The following is a 19,994-nucleotide window of genomic DNA, read 5'->3' as shown; positions in this document are numbered from 1 at the left end:
ATCAAGTAACAATTAAATTCCTTTTTCATTATTTTGCTATATAGTTTGTTGATGAATGAATTCAGAGGCTGGTGTGAATCATTTCAAAATTGTTTATTGGCATTTGGTATTTATTTATGCAGAACTTATAAGGCCAAAATTAAGTAAATTTGTGATCTATTTGTTGTACATCCTGATATTGTGTTTGAAAATTTAAGACATCATAGATCCAGTGGTAATTGGGTTGTTTGCCAAGTGTTTGACAAAATGTCAAACCATAAAAAAGTGAAAGAAATTGATGCTTGATTTAGCTATAACCAGACAGGATTATTCCAGGAATCTCCACCTAAAATAAAATTACGACATTCTCTTGCTGTGATGAATTGCTTTGATATTCTCTATCTTGTCCATTTGTTATGATGGAATCCACAGTTATTCCAAATATCCAAACTTCTTCCTTGGTCATATTTCTTTATATTTCACTAAACTTCTCCATGACTTTATTGATTGAATGACCATTTAATATTGTGAAGTCGTGGCAATTTTATCAATTTCATGCTTATTTTCCAATTCCTTGATTGATTTCTAGAATGTCTTAATGCAAAATACTGAAAACACGCATCCAAAACTTTATTCTGTAATAACCCCAACTGGTTATAACTTTGTGAAACATCAAATCCTTCTCAAATTCAATTGTTTGACATTTTGTCAAACACTTTGCAAACAAGCTCTAATACCAATGTAATATCCCTCTCCCAAAGTGACTGATTTTAGCGCAAGGAATATTGTCAAACACTTATATGTTGTCTCTCTTTTCTGATTTTTTGTGTTTCAGATTGTTTGATATAGTTTCAATGATACTAAAAAATTCAGAATGTTCGCAAATGATATTACAATACCTCTTACAATGAACTAACATGCAAGTGCAGTACTTTTAAGTATTTTCAATGCATATACATGGAAACTAGATATTGGTATGCATACCTACAGCCAACTGACATTTTGACAAACAATTGGCATACAACTATTATGTTGATCATATATGCTATTAGATGGACATTTCATCAAACAAATGGTATGCAACATATATCTCCTTTATTGAATTCATTCCCATGTAAAATCTTGCTATGAATTTGCCAAGACAAATGGGCTTACAATAATGACTACAATGTCAAATCTGATTCTAAGTTATCACTTACAATATTAAAATTATATGCCTAAGATTACAATGCTAACTACTAATAGTTGCAAGAGGAACCTAATAATAATGATGCCTAATGCATGGAGATGAAAGTTGCAATCAGAAGCAAGCATAAATATTGTAGCCGGACATTGTTCACACGTACTGTAGCAGCAAGGGAAAAAACTATTACTAAAGGCTGCCAAAGATGAATCTTCAAGTATGTACTCGATAGTCCTTCAATATTCTTCAAACCCTTCAGTTATTCCTTAACTTTAAGCACAAATAGAACTCCAGAATGAAGCTCTCCTGAATGTCAAATTCAGTGGATATTTCACCACTTCAAATGGTTGCAACACTGAAGAATTGACACTCTCCAATGGCTAACTGAAATCAAAAACCCTTAGTTTCTTCTCCCAAGTTCATATCAAGTGCAATTGACAATAATAGGATGCCTAGCAATGAAGCTTTCGCCTCTATTTATTCTTTTCCCTCACCCTTCTAGAAAGAAATAAAATATTATTTAATTGCACTCTCTAAAAGCTTCCCCTTTTCCAAGGCAATAATTAGTTGTACTTATAGAAAATGCACTCTCTAGAAGCTTCCCCCTTTTCAATACAATAATTAGTTGTGCTTCTAAAAAATTAAATTAATTAAATATAAAGTCACTTTTTAATTTTAATTTATTTAATGACTTTATAAGAAATTAATTTAATCAATTTCTCCTTATTTCTCCACTTAGCCTTCAAAGAATGTAAAGGCTAAGAACTCCATTGAGATGCTAAAAAAATGGGGACATTACAGTCCACCCTTCTTGAAATTGCTTGTCCCCAAGCAATCTCAACTCTGGATGCTGCAAAATTTCTTCACTCTCCCAAGTGGCATCCTCTACTGGCAGGTCCTTTCACTTCATCAAGTACTCCCTGATAGTACGTCTCCTCAAATTCCTCTCCCTGAACTCAATGATAGCCTCTAGTACTAAAACCAATTTCCCCTCATCATCCAAGGGTGGAAGCACTGTAGAAGGAACAATTTGGTATCCTAACACCTTTTTGAGACGTGACACATGAAAAATATTATGGACTCCTCTCTATCGAAAAATCCAACTCGTAAGCCACCTCTCCAACTCTCCTAATCACCCTAAAAGGCCCATAATAACGTGGCTTAAGTTTTTCGACACCACTCTTCTTGAGAGTGTACTGGTGGTAAGGTTGCAACATGAAATATACCATATCACCTATCTCAAAAGTCCGCTCAGTCCTCTTCTAATCAGCATACCACTTTTGTTGATTTTGTGCCTTAGTGATATTATCCTTAAGGGCCTTCACAATGTGTTGGCTCTCTTGTAATAAGTCTTCAACACTGGGCACTCTACTATCTAATAGCAATAAATCCATGAAACTGGGTGTCTCATATCCATATAATGCCATGAGTGGTGACATCTAGATAGAAATGTTATAAGTGGAATTATAACAATATTCACATAGATATATCCACTTAACCCAAGCCTTTTGTTGCCCTACCATGTAATTCCTGAGGTATCCCTACACCCATTTGTTCACTATCTCTATCTGACCATCTGTCTGGGGGTGGTAGCTAGTACTCAGAGTGACCTTTGGCCCGCATAATCTGAACAACTCCTGCCAAAAGTGACTCACAAACCTGCTATCCCTGTTGTTGACAATGCTCCAAGGTAAACCATGCAACCTAAATACCTCTCTAAAGAATAAATCTGCCACGTGTGTAGTAGTGGATGTAGTGTTGATTGGGAAGAAGTGGGCAAACTTTGTAAGCCGATCAACAACATATATACAATCTCTACCCTGGACTCTCGGCAGTTTTGTGATGATGTCCATGGATAAACACTCTCACTTCCTGTCAAGAATCGGAAGTGACTTAAGTAAGCCAGCTGGATTAGAGTGCTCCTGTTTATTCTATTGGCAAGTAGGACACACTCTAACATATTGCAACACCTCATCTTTGAACCCTTTCCAAAAAGAATGCTCATGAATCTAACAGTAGGTTTTGTAAAACCCTGGATGTCCTTCCATAGGTGAGTCATGATAAACTCTCAACACCATCCTCTTCACCTTTGACCCTGGGACCAAATAAATGCACCCTTTGTAAATGATGATCTCATTTACAAGGGTGAAATCACTATTCTGGATCAATCCATCTATAAATCTCGATGCCCATGTATGCTTTGCATACTCTGCAAGGATCAAATCTCTCCAATCCTCTGATATATCGGTCATCAAGCTCAAGTGGGGTCTTTGTGACAAGACATCTACTACTACATTCTATGTCCCCTTGAAATAGTTAATATCAAAATCATATGCCTGTAATTCACTTACCCATTTCTGTTGCCTGTCATTAAGATCTCGCTGCCCCAGGAAATGTTTTAGGCTATTGTGGTCAGTTTTAAAGCTAAATTTGCTACCCACTAAATACTACCTGAATTTGGCCAAAGCATGCATTATGGCCAACATTTCCTTATCATAAATGTTGAAGCTCCTCTCAGGCCCCTTAAGCTTCCTACTCTCATAAGCAATCGGGTATGTCCTGCATAAGCACCGCTCCAACACCTTCGCTAGATGCATCATAGTGCAACTCAAAAGGTTTGCTAAAATCTGGTAATGCTAGCACTGGACAAGAAGTCACCAACTCCTTGAATTTATCAAAACACTCCTGTGCCTCAAGAGTCCATAAGAAAACCCCCTTTCTCATCAAGTCCGTCAAGGGTGTTGCATGCCTGGAATATCCACTAACAAACCTCCTGAAGAACCTACACAACCCCAACAATCCTCTCAACTGTGTCAGGTTCATTGGAGTAGGCCACTCAATAACAACATGAATCTTTCCAGGATCCATGCATACTCCCTGAGCACTAATAATGTCACCCAAATACAATAACTCTAATAATCTCAAATCACATTTGGACTCCTTTGTATACAAGGACTCCCTGCTCAAAATGCTCAACATAGTGTCTAAGTGTCGCACATGCTCATCCGATGTCCTACAATACATAAGGATGTCATCAAAGAAGATTAACACAAATTTCCTCAACTGATTCTGAAAAACCCTATTCATTGTGGACTAAAAGTAACTGGAGCATTAGTTAGCCCAAATGGCATAACTACAAACTCAAAATGGCCACAATGACATCTAAATGTCGTCTTCTCTATATCCTGCTCTTTGACTCGGATCTGATGATAGCCTGATCTCAAATCAATTTTGGAGAAGAAACATGCTCCATGTAGCTCATCTAGTAACTCATCAATTTGTGGGATGGGGTACCTATTTTTTATAGTCTTCTTGTTCAGGACCCTATAATCTATGCACATCCTAAAAGTTTCATCCTTCTTCACCAAAACCACAGAAGATGTAATGACCCTTACTAATAAGATCACTAAAATATTGATTCTTTGTACAATTGAATTTCGTCAAACACTTGGCATGTAATCTGAACTGTACTACTGAAGAAAATGTACTGTGAAATTTTGTCAAACAATTGGCAAACAAACAACTATACTGCTGAAAAGTAAGGACTGAGTAAGGAGATAATAAATCCACACAACTCAATAAAGCAAATCAGTGCCAACGTAATCATCTATTGAAGATATAGATTCTCTTACAATAGATTTGCAACTTTCAGTATTTAGCAAGATAACTTGGCACTCCACTATGCAACTAGATGCAATGACAATCTTCTCTTATAATAGACTGAATACAAATGACTTGGCACACCTTGAACCTCTACTCTAGATATGCAAATGCAAGTGGAATCCTTTTTTTTTGAATCACTTATACAACTGGGTACAATGCAATGACTGAAACTATAAACCCCCATGACATATGAACTCATCAAGCAATAGAAAATTGATAGAACCTGGACTTTGCTGTGAATAGCAGTGAGAGTGTTGTTGCAGTGGATGGAAATCGAACCCCTGGACTGCCTCTTGGCTGAACTATTCATGCACACTGTTCACATGCACTGTTTACGCGCACTGTTCATGACACTGTAGCAGCAGTGTTTACTTTCAGACCTGCTCCAAATCTCTCCTCCAAATCTGCCCTCCACACTGTTCAATGTCTACAATGATAATCCTTTGGAAATGGAACAATTTCAATCTTCCCTGTAGCTGAAAATTGAAGCTAAATGCACACAGTATGAAGCTGATAGATCTTAAATCCCTTGACTCTGTCTTCCAAGAGCAAAAGGATTGTCACCAATGGAGGATTTCGTCTCCAAAAGCCAGCAATTGAATCAACCACTAAGCTTGAATTTCTCAATCTCCGCTCTCCACACCCCCACTCATGGTTGTATATTAAGTCCTCTTAGAGGGTCAACCCCCACTCCACAAGCAATGTGGGATTAAATCTCATATTTGCATTTTAATATATTGTTTCCATTTATCACTTTAAAGACCCAAGGAGTTCATTTGGTGTCCCATTCCTAGGCACACATATAAATACAAAATATAATAAAGTATCCTTATAATATTAATTTAATTGAAGTTACTTTATTAAAAAACTTTCGGCATTAAAATTCCATAGCAAATGATCTCGAAACGCCACAAATGATAGCTCGTTGGAAAGAGCTCAAAAAAACACATCCAACCCCATCATCAAAATTATCATCCGACTAGCCTAGCTGGCTTACTAAAAATAGTAAGTCCCATTGGAAATGCCTCCAAACGAACTCAGTTTGGCCCAAAACAAAATCAACTAGGCCAAAACACCACAAGATCCCGTCCATGTCCTTCTTAGCCCCTCGGACCACCTAGAAGTAGGCTAACGACAACACATCCAAACTGGCTAAATGGGGGACATTACAGAAGAAGCAGAAGGCAACTTACTTGGTCTAATGTGCCCCATAGCAAGTAGTTCTTTGATGGTTTTCTCGATCTCATCCTTCAATCTCTTTAGATGCTTGTAGAGTGTGATCATGATGGGTTTAGCATCCTCCTCTAACTCAATAATATGCTCAATACCACTGTCTAAAGGTCTACTTGGTGATATTTCACTGAAAACCTTGTAGTGCTTGATTCTCAGTTCCTGTATGTTTGGGTGATATTTTGATTTTTGTTGCCCCTATGATGGCATTAAAGTGCAACAAGCTGCCCACTCAACCTGGTCATGTCTCAACAAGCTCTCCACGTGTTTGCAAGACATCATCCTAAACCCACTATCACGAATGGCCTTAAGTATATGGGTCTTCCCCTCTAACTGAAACTTCATCTCCATATCTCTCAAATTGAAAATGAACTCCCCTATGTCATGTAACCAAGTCATACCCAAGACCAAATCTGTATCACCCATGTTAACAACATAAAAATCTACTTTGAAATCAAAATTGTTCATCTTTAAGGGGCAGACCTGTAATCTTCCTATCACATTTGAGAATGTAGCCATCAACTACCCTCACTCTCAGACTCTCAAATTGCTCTATCTGTATCCCACGCCTCTCAATCAATCTGGAATCAATAAAATTGTGAGTGGCACCTATATCAAGCAAAGTAATAACTCGCTAACCAGCCAATACCCCTCTCAAACTGAATGATCCCTTTTGTTGTACACTGATGAGACAGGCCTCCTTAAGTCTACCCTCAGTGTTCTCATCACCTATATCATCTGTGTCTTCCTTTTCTTCAATTGATTCCTCATTTTCAGATTGCTAGTCTGAATTTTCAGAATTAGAGTCCTCACATTAAGCCCACATAACCCTATTTGCTTTCCCCTTTGGCCTCAAAGGGAAATCATGGTTCATGTCATAAGGTCCTTTACAAAAAAAATAGTTTTTTCTTCTTCAAATCATTCAATGTCTCTCTATCCAAAGGAGCAAATGATTTATCTTTATTTTCAGCCTTTGTTTCATTCCTCTCAAGTTTCTTGAAGAATGGTTTGTCTTTACTAGATGATGCACGCTTTGACTGAAATTTATTTACTGGGACTGCTTGTTCCATACCTCTAGCCTTCTTAATCGCTTCTTGCAAATTGAATGGATCAAAGGCTTTTACCCAACCCTTCAGTGGTTCAAATAATCCCTTTGTGAACAAAACAACCAATCTCCTATCTGATATATCTGGCACCATAACGAATAGCCTCTGAAAGTCACTAATGAAATACTCTAATCCGCCTATCTGTTTCAACTGTGCCAACTCCCTAAGGGCCCGTTTGGTTGTTGGAATAGGATTGGAATAGGAAGAGAAAATTAGAATATGTTTTATATTTGTTGTTTGGTACGCTCAATCAAAATTGGGAATAGGAAGACATTCCAATTTTGCCCTAAAATGAGCATATATCTATGCCAAAAAATAGTTGTAATTAGAATAGGCCATTTCTATTCCCAATCTGATTTTTTTAATAATTTTTTTTTTTAATAATTCAAATCTTTTTTTTAATAATTTTTTTAAATTTTTTTCGAACTTATTTTTTAAAATTTTTTTAAATTTTTTTTCAATGTTTTTTTAATAACATTTTTTATTATATCTATTTGTTTTTTAAAATGAAATAAATAAAATGAAAATGAAAATAAATTAACTTTTTTACAATTATTGAAAAAATAAACCAAAAAATAATAAATTACAGACAAAAAAATTGAAGGGAAATATTTTTTAAAATACAAACCTTAACCTTATTCCTATTCCATTTTTGTACAACCAAACAACGGATTAACATATTCTCAATCGAATTCCAAGTGAACCAAATAGGATTGGAATTGCCCTTTTCTATTCTCATTCCCTATTTCCATTCTCATCCCATTTTTCTATTCTAATTTTCAATTCCTATGCTAGCAACCAAACGGGCCCTAAAGTAGACTTATTATCAAACCTCTCTACCAACCTGTCCACAAAGTCCTGATATGAAGTCACTTGGTTATGCTGAAGGGTAACCATCCCATGGTACCACCAATCATGTGTAGCTCCCTCTAAATGTAGTGTGGCATATTTTATTTCCTTCACCTCTGTAATAGGTCTCAATGCTAAGAAGGTATCAAGCTTGTGAATCCAAGCTTGCGCTGTCATTATGCTACTCCCATCAAATGTAGTCAAGGAAAGCTTCTCTGTAGCCCACTTTAATTCATTATCCTCGCCACGGTTCTCCTATTTTGTCTGACTGCACGGTAGTGTTCTCTTCTTTGGTTCACAAACCTCTCAAAAGTCATTCTCTCCCATACTTGCGGTGCCAATAATTCTCATTCATCATTAGCAGCCATAAGGATATTTGCAAATGTCTCATCCTCACCTTCCTCTGCTAGCTCATGTATTGTTTCCTCTCTAACAAAGGTAAGACGTGTGAGCATGTCTGCTATTCTGGAAAGAGTTCTATGAGCTCTAGGTGATCCCACTGCACTCTTGTTATCCCCTTGTTATTGATTTTGTCTGTCTTGTGGATTCATGTGCTCAACCATGGTGGTGAGTGCCTGCAAAGCCTGAGCCATCCACTCTTGTCCTATAACCATTGCTCTAAAAAATTCCCTTCTTTCCTAATCCTAATTCCTATTCTCTCTTGGTGGGCTATGCTCTTGCCTGTCACCCATGGTGTCTAGCTGCCTGTCAAAATCTTATTCCCTATCAAACAAAGCTCGCTTGCGATTGTAAAATCTATGAGAGCCAACCCCAGGTGGCTGCATGTGATTGCTAAACCCTTAGCCAAAATTTAGCTCTGATACCACTGTGATAACCCCAACCGGTTATAACTTTGTGAAACACCAAATCCTTCTCAAATTTAGTTGTTTGACATTTTGTCAAACACTATGCAAGCAAGCTATGATACCAATGTAATATCCCTTGCCCAAACTGACTGATTTTAGCTAAAAGAATGCAATATCCCTTGCCCAAACACTTGTATGTTGCCTTTCTTTTTTCTGATTTTTTGTGTTTCAAATTGTTTGATATAGTTTCAATGACACTAAGAAATTCAGTATGTTCGCAAATGATATTACAATACCTCTTACAATGAACTAACATGCAAGTGCAGTACTTTTAAGTATTTTCAATACATATACATGGAAACTAGATATGGAATGCATACCTACAGCCAAATACATTTTGACAAACAATTGGCATACAACTATGATGCTGATCATATATGATATTAGATGGACATTTCGTCAAACAAATGGTATGTAACATATATCTCCTTTATTGAATTCATCCCCATGTACAATGTTGCTATGAATTTGCCAAGACAAATGGGCTTATAATAATGACTACAACAATGCGAAATCTGATTTTAAGTTATCACTTACAATATCAAAATTATATGCGTAAGATTACAATGCTAACTACTAATAGTTGCAAGAGGAACCTGATGATAGTGATGCACAATGGATGGAGATGAAAGTTGCAATCGGAATCAAGCATAAATACTGTAGTGCGGGTACTGTAGCGTGGCACTGTTCATACGTACTGTAGTAGCAAGGGAAAAAATGATTACTAATGGCTGCCGAAGATGAATCTTCAGGTCTGCACTTGATATTCCTTCAATATTCTTCAAACCCTTCGGTTATTCCTTAACTTTAAGCACAAATAGAACTCTAGAATGAAGCTCTCCTGAATGCCAAATTTAGTGGATATTTCACCACCTCAAACGGTTGCAACACTGAAGAATTGACGCTCTCCAATGGCTAATTGAAATCAGAAACCCTTAGTTTCTTCTCCCAAGTTCATATCAAATGCAATTGACAATAATAGGATGCCTAGCAATGAAGCTTTCACCTCTATTTATTCTTTTCCCTCACCCTTTTAGAAGGAAATAACATATTATTTAATTGCACTCTCTAGAAGGTTCCGCCTTTGCAAGGTAATAATTAGTTGTACTTCTAGATAATGCACTCTCTAGAAGCTTCCCTCTTTCCAATACAATAATTAGTTGTACTTCTAGAAAATTAAATTAATTAAATATAAAGTCACCTTTTAATTTTTATTTATTTAATGACTTTATAAAAAATTAATTTAATCAATTTCTCCACTTAGCCTTCAAATAATGTAAAGGCTAAGAACTCCACTAAGATTCTAAAAAGATGGGGACATTACATATTCCTTTGTTGCTTTATCAATTTACTAGCTGAAACCAAGTATCCTAATGACTCTCTATCTCTACCATTCCACTGTCATTCAATCCTAAGAAAATTTTAATGTTGCGACTAGCCCAATCCCTACAATGTAAGATGCTTTCCAATTTCCTTAAATGCAAAATTCAACCAAAGACACTACAAATAGAGAAAGACAACAAAAGGCATACATAATCTGAACCCAAGGACACCAAAGAGAGTTGGGAATCCCTATCTATTACGGGGCATGTGTGCAAGACACAAAATGCAAGTCATGCAGTGAATGACAAACATGTATTGTAAAATAGTTTGCAGCTTTATGCAAAACTTGTTCCCTGACCTTACATTATTGAAGATCTAGCATCTAAAATGCAAACAGACATTTTGGTAATTGTGAAGTTACCCATAGCTTTAATTTCATGGAATGATTTCTTAATTCGTTCATATAGATTTTGTGATAGTAGATTCACCTTCATTTTAAAAACACAAAGTAGGTGGGTGAGGTCGGTAAACATGTTTGGAAACACTACCCAAGAAGTAGTATCTACTATTGTAACTTCATCCAAAGCTATGCATTAAAGGTTTACTTTTATTTCTTCCCATAAATCTATTTTTTCCAATGTAACCCGGGTGCACGCACCTAAGTCAAAAACCTGAAGCACCAGGTGCGGGTATGTCACAAACCTGAGTACCCCTGCTAGATAAAAATGCGCCACTGCACCTCGGCCGCACCGGTCGAGCACCCGGGTGGTTTGTGGGTGCTCGGGTGCAGGGGTGCTTGCGAGGTGCTTCCAAGGTGCTCCCACGGTGCTCACGGGGTACGGCCGGCTGAATGGCCCAAATAGTTTTAAAAAATAAAAAAATTCTTTTCTTTTTTTATTTGTTTTTAATGCATGCTTAGAGAGCACTTGAGATGATTCCATTCTCATTATTGATGTTTTGTGATTTTGTTGATTGTACTCACTTTGATATGGCTACGATACATTATTTCATTTCACTTTTTCGTGCTACTCGGCTCATTGTCATCATGAGCATCTTTATGATATATCATATATCATATTCATATTTGAACAATGAATTTTGAATCTTGCATCTTGAGCTGAGTTAATTTGTTAAATGGTCATTGGTAACGGTTATGAAGTTTCAAGTTTCAAGTTTGAACTTATGGTTTGTGAATTGCATTTCAATTTTCTCTATTCAACTATATTTGGTATGTTATATAATTTATTGAAGTATCATTTCACAATTAGCATTTTCAGTCATATATATTATATATTATGCCACCACCTCCCCCTCCTTCCCCGCCCCTTCCGCACCCCGTCGTCCCCCCATCATCCCCAAATTGAGGCCATTTTTTTCCTGCACTTGAAACTCGTCCCGACATCCCCCGCACCACCACACCCCTACACCAGGGTAACACTGATTTTTTCTACACCAACAAGACACTTGCCCATTCCCATCAATTATTTATTCACTAATGTGTGTTAGGAAATTTAGAAACACCAAAAAAAACAATTATACTATGGGTAGTCTATCATAGGATTCCCTCCTATCAATATATGATAAAAAACACTAAATTGAGTTTTTTACAACTTGTCCTTTTCCATCATCTTTCCAAATTGAGCTTGAATTGAACGTTGAAATTTAGAAAGCTTCTCCATTTTGTGCATGTGTCATATTTGAGGGCATTCTTAATATAAAGACATTCTTCCTTTGTTTTCCATTTTACTTGTAATATTTCCTTTCCATCGATGTTCATTTTTCATAAACTTTATTGATATACTTTTCTAGTGTCAATTTTTGGTTGCAACTTCTTGTCCCTTTTATATTTTGTATCTTCCTCTAGGGTATTTCCTTCTTTATTAATACTTGATGCAAGTGTTATGTTGTAGCTCCATCTCATGGACTGCCAACATTGCCAACATGTACAACATTAAGGGTTTGTATTTTGATGACCTCCCTTGACCATTTCCAAAATCTTGTTAATGTTCAACATCTCTCACACAATAAAAGTTGCAAAAAAATGCCTTTATGTAAGAAGGGATTGTAGAATATAGATCCCTAGTCCTTTGATGTCTCCCTAATTAATATCATCTGTAAGAATGAAATACAAAGGGAAACGAGATAAATAATCTTGTAACCTTATAAAGAAATGATCAATTACCTTTAAGTTTTCATAGACTCACTAATGCAACAATGCTTGTGTAACTTGTGTACTATTAAATCGAGAGCTTGGAACCACACAAAATATGTAAAGTTTAGTCAAAAGTTTGATTGTATTTATATTAATCTTGGCTTTGATGAATTTTTAAAAGGTAATATCAAATCGAGAGCTTGGAACCCTACAAAATATGTAAAATCTAGTCAAAATTTGTATTGTATTTATTATAATTTAATATTAACCTTGGCTTTTCTGAGTTTTTGATAGGTTATAATTAGTGTATGTTTCTTGATTTAAAAACAAAACATTTAAGTGTTGGGCAAACAGAACCTACACAAAATGTATACATTGTAATTTTCAAGGTGATTATGGACCTAGTATTAGCATAGTTTTATAATAATATTGGCAAAATGGGTCCTCACATGCACTTAGTCTTTAGTGTTATTGGTGAAATGGGTCCTCACAAATAATGAACTTTGAATGGTATTGGAAAATATGTAGGTAATTAATACATGCATCTGAAATTCTAGTTTAAAATATTAATTAGACCATTAGAGAAATTGTTTAGTATAGCCAAAATATTACTTATATATGCCTCATAAAATAAATCAATAGTGAATTGAAATGCAACTAAATTGACAAATACAAACTACTTACAAATTGCCAAAATCCCTTATGCATAGTAATTTTACAACATCCAGATTGTTTTTTGTATTTTGCGCTTGTATTCTATTTTCATAAATTTATATGCCAAGTACTTAAAACTATATCTAGAGCAATATTTTATTCAGGTAGAAGAATTTCAAAATTAGAGAAATATGATTGACCAAATCATAGGTTCAAGATAGGCCATATCAAAACCTATAATCAAAACATTTTTTTAACCTTACTTTAGACATAGTGTTTACCTACCAAATGCAAGTGAAAGTTATAGTATGCAATAAATCTAGATAAACCCCTAGCTCACCATGTGATTCTGCATAAGAAGGGGTTCTGAACTCATCTTACTAAGTAAGCTTGAGGAAAACCTGTAAAGACAAAGAAGAAATGAATACAATGAAATTATTTCAACTAGCCTTCACCATTGCATTTACTTTCACAAATCACAAGGCTTCATGAATCTCAAATACCCAAAAGGAACCATAAAAATTGCATAATCAATACTAACGACTTTACCTAAATGCAGAAATTCAATGTGACTAAGAAAGCAGGAATAATTAAAATATAAGACTTTTGATCTACAAATATACAATATCTTATTAAGGTGTTTGTCACATTAAATAAGATATTGGATATTAGACATTAAAACTGTCAATAGTGTTTGGGTAATATATTGTGCTCATAAAAGTAAAGGGAAACAATGACACCCATCATATCACAACACAATTAAGTTTTTTAATTAGATTGTTCATATGAAACAAGAGGTGCAATTCACATAATAATTAGGAACCTGCAACAAAAACTGCATTCATGAGCTTAAGACATGACAAAAAATATTCAGCTGAGTTGATGTACATTATAAAGCCCTTCTTGCTAGCAGCTCGTAGATGTTTTAATCTAGATATGGTTTGACAATGTATCCAAGGATGCGTGGGTGATGGGTGTATTTTGCTCCCCGAGTGTGTAATGTCCCCAATTTTCAAAGTGACAATTAATTAAATTGATTTTTGTTAAGTTGTCAAAAATATAAATAAAATTATCAAATGATGACTTAATATTAATCAATTTAATTAAATAATAATAAAATATTACACAATGGCATAGGCCTAAATAAGATGCCAAGATGGCAAGGAAGCTATGAGGTTTCATTGTGTTGCGTTCCGTTTGGCATAAGACACCCATCTCCTAGCTTCTAAACTGGTTGAGCTCTTTGTTTTTGCATTGGAGTGGAGGACTCTTGAAATGTGTGGGGAGGTTCGAATTAGGGATGACGGTCCCCCTTTTCTTTGTCTAGCTATGCCTTAGTTCTCTTTTGCATGTTGGTGAGGGCATTGTGGAAGCTAGGTTTTGGCAGGTGGGGTGTTTGGCAAACGGTTACTCATTGTTTAATTGGTGCAAGTTTGATTTCTATTTAGGTTTTGTGAGCATGGGTAGAGGAAGTTTGGTTATTGTCTCTAGGGGTTTGCGTTGCTCAAATTGGAGTTGCTTCTTCGTCAGAGAGTCTTCCCTTCAAGGTTGCTTTAAACAAAGGAATTTCTTCTCCTATTATGCAAGAGAACTCTAGAAAGGAATTGGGTAACTTTAATTTGGGGCAAGTAGTTCTCCACAAGGGATGTTTTGGTCTACGAATGTAAATGGATGTCTTGCAAGAAGTACACGCAATCTTAATTTTGTATTTCAACCCACTACTATGTAGGAGGATGTCAATTATTTGATCAATCATGCTCTCATCTACAAATTTATGGGTATACGGGTTTCCATGCCATTTTTAGAGTCTTGAGCTCATAGATGGAACCCTAAAAGCCAAATGGAGGTAATTTTAGTGACTAATAGTTACTTTTTGGTGGTCACAAATATCAAATCAATCCTTTCATTGAGTCATGCATGTTGGGTTCAACCCTGTGCAAGAATTGCTATCAAGAGCATTAATTTGGGTGTGTCTTCCTTGGTTTCCACTCGAATTTTGGAGATATGATAGTTTTCATTCAGTTACAGTTCTAGTTGGTAAGCCTTTTAGCTCATCTTAGCAAACCATGGACAACAAGATACTTACTTATGCTTGTGTCTGCATTGAAATTGATTTAAGCAAACGATTGTCAAATCCAATGGAAATTCAATTGAGATCTGCCTCTTGGATTCAACAAATAGATTATGAGACTCTCCCATTCAGATGTTGGATTACAATCAAGGCTCCTTTTCAAAGATTGTCTAGATCTGCAGATTTTTCTAGTCAAGGTTCTTTTTGACCTCCTCTTAAGCAAGTCAAAGGGATGGCTCCCATGGTAAATGATAAAAAGGGCCTCATTTCAGTTAAGAACCATAAAAAAGGGTAGAGGACAGAAGCAAACCCTAAAGAATAGGTAGTCAAATGAGGTGTTTAATAGGTTTGATGCTCTAGATGATCTAGATCAATTTGATGAGATTCTTGCATGTTTTTCTATAGGGAAAATTCCTATAGAGGTTGGGCAACAAGGGCAAATAATATTTTGATTAACCTATATCGAGGCAAAGGTGTTCAAATGGACATGAATATCCCTTTGTTGCATTTTGGCTAGTTGGAACCATGCAGAGGCACAAAAGTCAAGGATGATCAAAGCAAATAATTTGAAAGAGTCTCAAGATGACAGTAAAAGTAAGAAACCCCAGCAACTCTAGTTTACAGCAAATATTCCTTAAAAAGGGTGTGCATAAGAAGCCCCCCAAGGGGGGTAAGAAGAAAGATTATAAAAAGGTGAAAATTACTTAGTGAGAGATTGGTCCAATCTGGCACTATTAAGACTATGGACTCCCATTTCTCTTTATCTCAAAAATGATTGCTTTATCATGGAATGCGAGTGAATTGAATATCATCCCTCGACAAAAGGCTATTCGAGAGTTGGTTGGATCTCATTATTTTGATGCAATCTTCACTCGAGAAACTAATTTATCAAAAGATGGCATGATGAATAGAGCCTCCAAGATTTGGGCTCAAAGTGATTGTTAGTGCATTGCACTCAAGGAAGTTTAGGGTGCATGGCTTGCCTTTAAATCCATGCAATCTTGTCCCAAACTTGTGGTGTTTTAGTAGACCAGTTATCTTTATGGTTGTTGCCAAATGTGAGTTGGTAAGAATATCTTGTTTACTTATGTCTATGCTCCAACTGATTTTGTGAGAAAACAGCTTCTTTGGAACCATATAAGATATGTTCGTTCTCTTGCTCCTTTATTCCCTTGGATCGCAGCAGGTGATTTTAATGCACTGATTAGTTTGGAAGAGAAACAGAGTGGAAATATCAGGCTTCATCCTTTTGCTGGCCTTTCGAGAGATAATATCGAATTTTTTAATGTCATAGATGTGAAGCCTACCAATGGCTTTTTTACTTGGAATAATAGATGATGTGGGAGGAAGCTATAGCTGGGACATTAGATGGATTTGTGGGTTTTTGCTACTAGACAGGTGATAATTGGGTAACTAGATCCGAGATTTTAGAATGGAAAGGTTTTATTCTTCTGTTGGTAACACCTTGCTTGTGCAATGGTGAGATCCCGTGTAGTTGCTCTTCGAATGTAAAGACTCTAAGTATGCCTCCGACAAAATTGCCATGTCAATGAACAATATTACTGTGTCTTTGTTTTATTTAATTTTCAGTAATTATTAGAAGTACATGGCAAATTTTGAATTCAACAATTCAGTTTCAGATTACATATAATTTTATTGAAGTAAGGAAAATAGAATCTGACAAAACATCAAGAACTAAATCTTAGTAATTAACAACAATAGTGAACTTGATTACTCCGTAGCATAGTTCTTGCAATTGCCAGTTGAAAGAAAAGCCTGGAAAATATATCAAGGTTGGCCCCTTAACACATCCTCTTCCCTACTATCCTTAACGCAGCCAAGGACACTATCAGACAATCTGATATAAATTCAAATGGCCCCCAATGCAGATTGCGGCCAGGAAGGAATGACATCCAGCTGCAATGTAGAACGTAGGTTGCATAGATAGGACATGATAATAATGCAGAAAGCCCCACTTCTGTTATTTCTCCTTGCCCATTCACAAGTCCGGCAGCAAACCAACTCTTAGTTTGACATCTAGCTAATACAATCTTAGCTGCAACCCCAGTAGTAAAAAAGACAGTCACAATCCCTCCAATCGATTATCAAATCGATTTTCTAGATGCACAAATTACAATCAATTACATTAAAACTACCTATCTCCGTAGCCACAGTGATTACAGATGGAGAATTACGATAATTGCTTACCTCAGCACAATTGCCAATGTTGATTCTCAGACTTCTTCAAACCCTTAGCCAAATAATTCAAGCAAAGAAAATATAATATTCAAGATCCTTCTCTTTAGTCATAGAAAATACAGTAGGAGAATGTTGGCCAATTGTATACTTCAGCACAATCGTCGAGAAACTTCTCAAAGTCAACCCTTATACCTCAACAAGGCAAACAGTTCAAAACTCAGGAAAAAGCCACCAAGGCACAAAGTAAATATATAATCAAGTGCGTTTTTCCCAATAAAATGAGCTCTCATTTATAATCCTTTGTTGGCCAAAGTTTCCTAAAAAACTCCACTGCAAAAATTGTGGAATTTTCCCCAAAGAACTCAACACTAGAAACTTTTCAACACACTTTTTAGAAATATCACTTAATGCCATTATTATAATAATATAAACATTATTATAATAATGCAACTTAATAATTAATGAGTAAATAAGAGCTCATGCAATTATTAACTTTATTTACTGAAGGTGACGACCAACTGCTGAAGCCACCCACTACACTGCCAAATATAGACCTACTAAAAAGTAAATCCACAGCTGGGACCCCCAAAACACCCTATCAGCTCATGAGGGTCGCTATGATGAGCTAACTCCATCAACTACACAGACTTGCCAAAAACGGGGACATTACATCGAAGTTGTAGTGTTCTTGCAACGCTTGTATGCACATTGTAGTGCAAATAAGACATTAGTCATCATTTTCAAAAAAAACTTGTTCAACCAAGTTTTGTCTTGTTCCTTTGGATGGGGAATTACATACATGGGAGTAATGGACAATAAATTTCAACAATTTAAAAACTAATTACATGTCAATTTGAATCATTTTCTTAAAATGAAACAAGAGCAATACAAATTCTTATTAAAGTCCTGCAACAAAAAATGTATTCATGAGCTGAGGATATGACAAAGAAGATCCAATTGAGTTAATAGGGGAAGTCGGGAACAATAAATTCCATCATTTAACATTTTACCATTGAATAAATGTTAGTTTGAATCTAATTGTTAAAGTGAAACACGAACAGCAATATAAATTCTAACCAAAGACCGCAACAAAAAATTCATTCATTGGGGTTCGCCACTTAGTGTGTTGGTCAAGTGGTGGTGGTGGTGGTGTTGTGCCCACCGAGGTTCAAATCCCCGCTAGGCCATTGTAATCGCAAGCTTGTGCCTTCGTTGATCCAATGTGCTAACATGTTTGAGCCTCAACTTTGTTAAATGGGCATGACGTCCTCTGTTTATACCGTCAATGGTTCATAGCTCCAAGTTAAAAGCAGTTCGAGCGGGGTTGGAGGCTGTGTCATGCCAACATCACCATTCACATTAAAAAAATTATCAGGCACTTATTGAAAAAAATGTATTCATTACCTTAGGACATGATAAAGAAGATACAATTGAGTTGACATAGAAGGGGAAAGGGCAATAAATTCCAACATCTGATCAGCAAATACATGTCACACTGAATCTCTTCACCAATATCATAATGAAACAAGAAGAATTGTACATGTTGTTATTAGAGAACTTGAAAATACACTCATGGGCATGCTTCAGTACAAGCGATTTTTATATTAATTTTTATTTAAGAGGAACTTGAGTCTCCTTGACCATACCTTGCTTTCCAGTTCTACAATTGGATTTATGAACAATCATGTGATATCTTTGCATTTGAACAAATACACAAAATGCTCAATCTGGCAAAAACATGACATTTATGTTGATGAATTGTTATATGACCATAGATGGAAAAATTGTCATTCTTTTTGCTCGGCAAGTTTTTCCAGGAAAAACTCGTAAAAACATGCAACCAAGTTTGTGCAAAAAAACTCGTCCACACGTGCATATCAAGCTTAAAATGCCAAAATACAACATTTTTCTTATGCCACTTGTTATTTATTGTGATTTGGAATTTGTGTAGAGGAGGAAAGGCCCTTGCTAGCTGATTACAACATATTGAAGGCGGATATGAGTGGATTTCAGGCAGATTTCAACTGGTTTTGCAACAAAAACATCATTCCCAGGTAGGTTTGTTGAGTTTGGTTTTATGCTTTTTAAAAACATTCTACTCTTTTTTTGTTGCATGTGCATTAAAATTCATTTTGTAACAACCCCTGCCTGGTTATAACTTAATAAGTCCAATTTAATTTACAATCTGACGTTTGACATTTTGTCAAACACTACGCAGGCAACCTCAGATACCATAGTAAGGCTCTATCCAGTCTAGATCCTCCATTGCTGATGGATATGGTAATCTTTGCTTGTTTTAGTGTGTATGTTTTATTCAAACTGATATTGATGCATTAACCAAAGTAAACATGGAATTCTGAAATTGAAAGGATTCTTAACAGTAATCAACACTGAAATTTTATTGAATCACAATGAAGCTGCAAATTATTAATTACAAAAGAACCTGCAAATTGATTGTATAATTTCCCAAGTAGCCAGCAGACCACAACTGTCCTAAGTTCTAACACCTCATATTTTAAATTTCAGATTGTATTTACTTTGCATAAACAACAAATAAGAACCTGGCTATTGTGCAGAACCATCTCTCCAAAGTCATGTAGGCAATAAACCGCCACCCAGAACTAATCACAGACCCTTAGAAAATCTAAATGCAGGTCTGCTAATTCAATCGCAAGCCACCAACAGCTCCCTACACTGCCCAGAGTTTTCTGTACAACAG

General features: G+C 35.9%; 1 protein-coding gene across 1 annotated transcript in view; it reads right to left on the bottom strand.

Moving 5' to 3' along the window:
* LOC149573276 (gamma-glutamyl hydrolase 1-like) overlaps positions 1–19,994 on the bottom strand; it is a 168,311-nt gene that overhangs the window by 90,051 nt on the left and 58,266 nt on the right. The window contains exon 5 of the mRNA XM_089814487.1: positions 13,346–13,406. Within this exon, the coding sequence (XP_089670613.1) occupies positions 13,346–13,406 (61 nt within the window). The remainder of the gene's footprint in view (positions 1–13,345; positions 13,407–19,994) is intronic.

This window comes from Cupressus sempervirens, chromosome 2 (assembly GCF_028749045.1).
Source record: "Cupressus sempervirens isolate cs-2001-9-10 chromosome 2, ASM2874904v1, whole genome shotgun sequence".
NCBI classification, from domain to species: Eukaryota; Viridiplantae; Streptophyta; class Pinopsida; order Cupressales; family Cupressaceae; genus Cupressus; species Cupressus sempervirens.
Note: the sequence above shows the minus strand (reverse complement) of the source record. Positions and strands in the feature narration are given on the sequence as shown.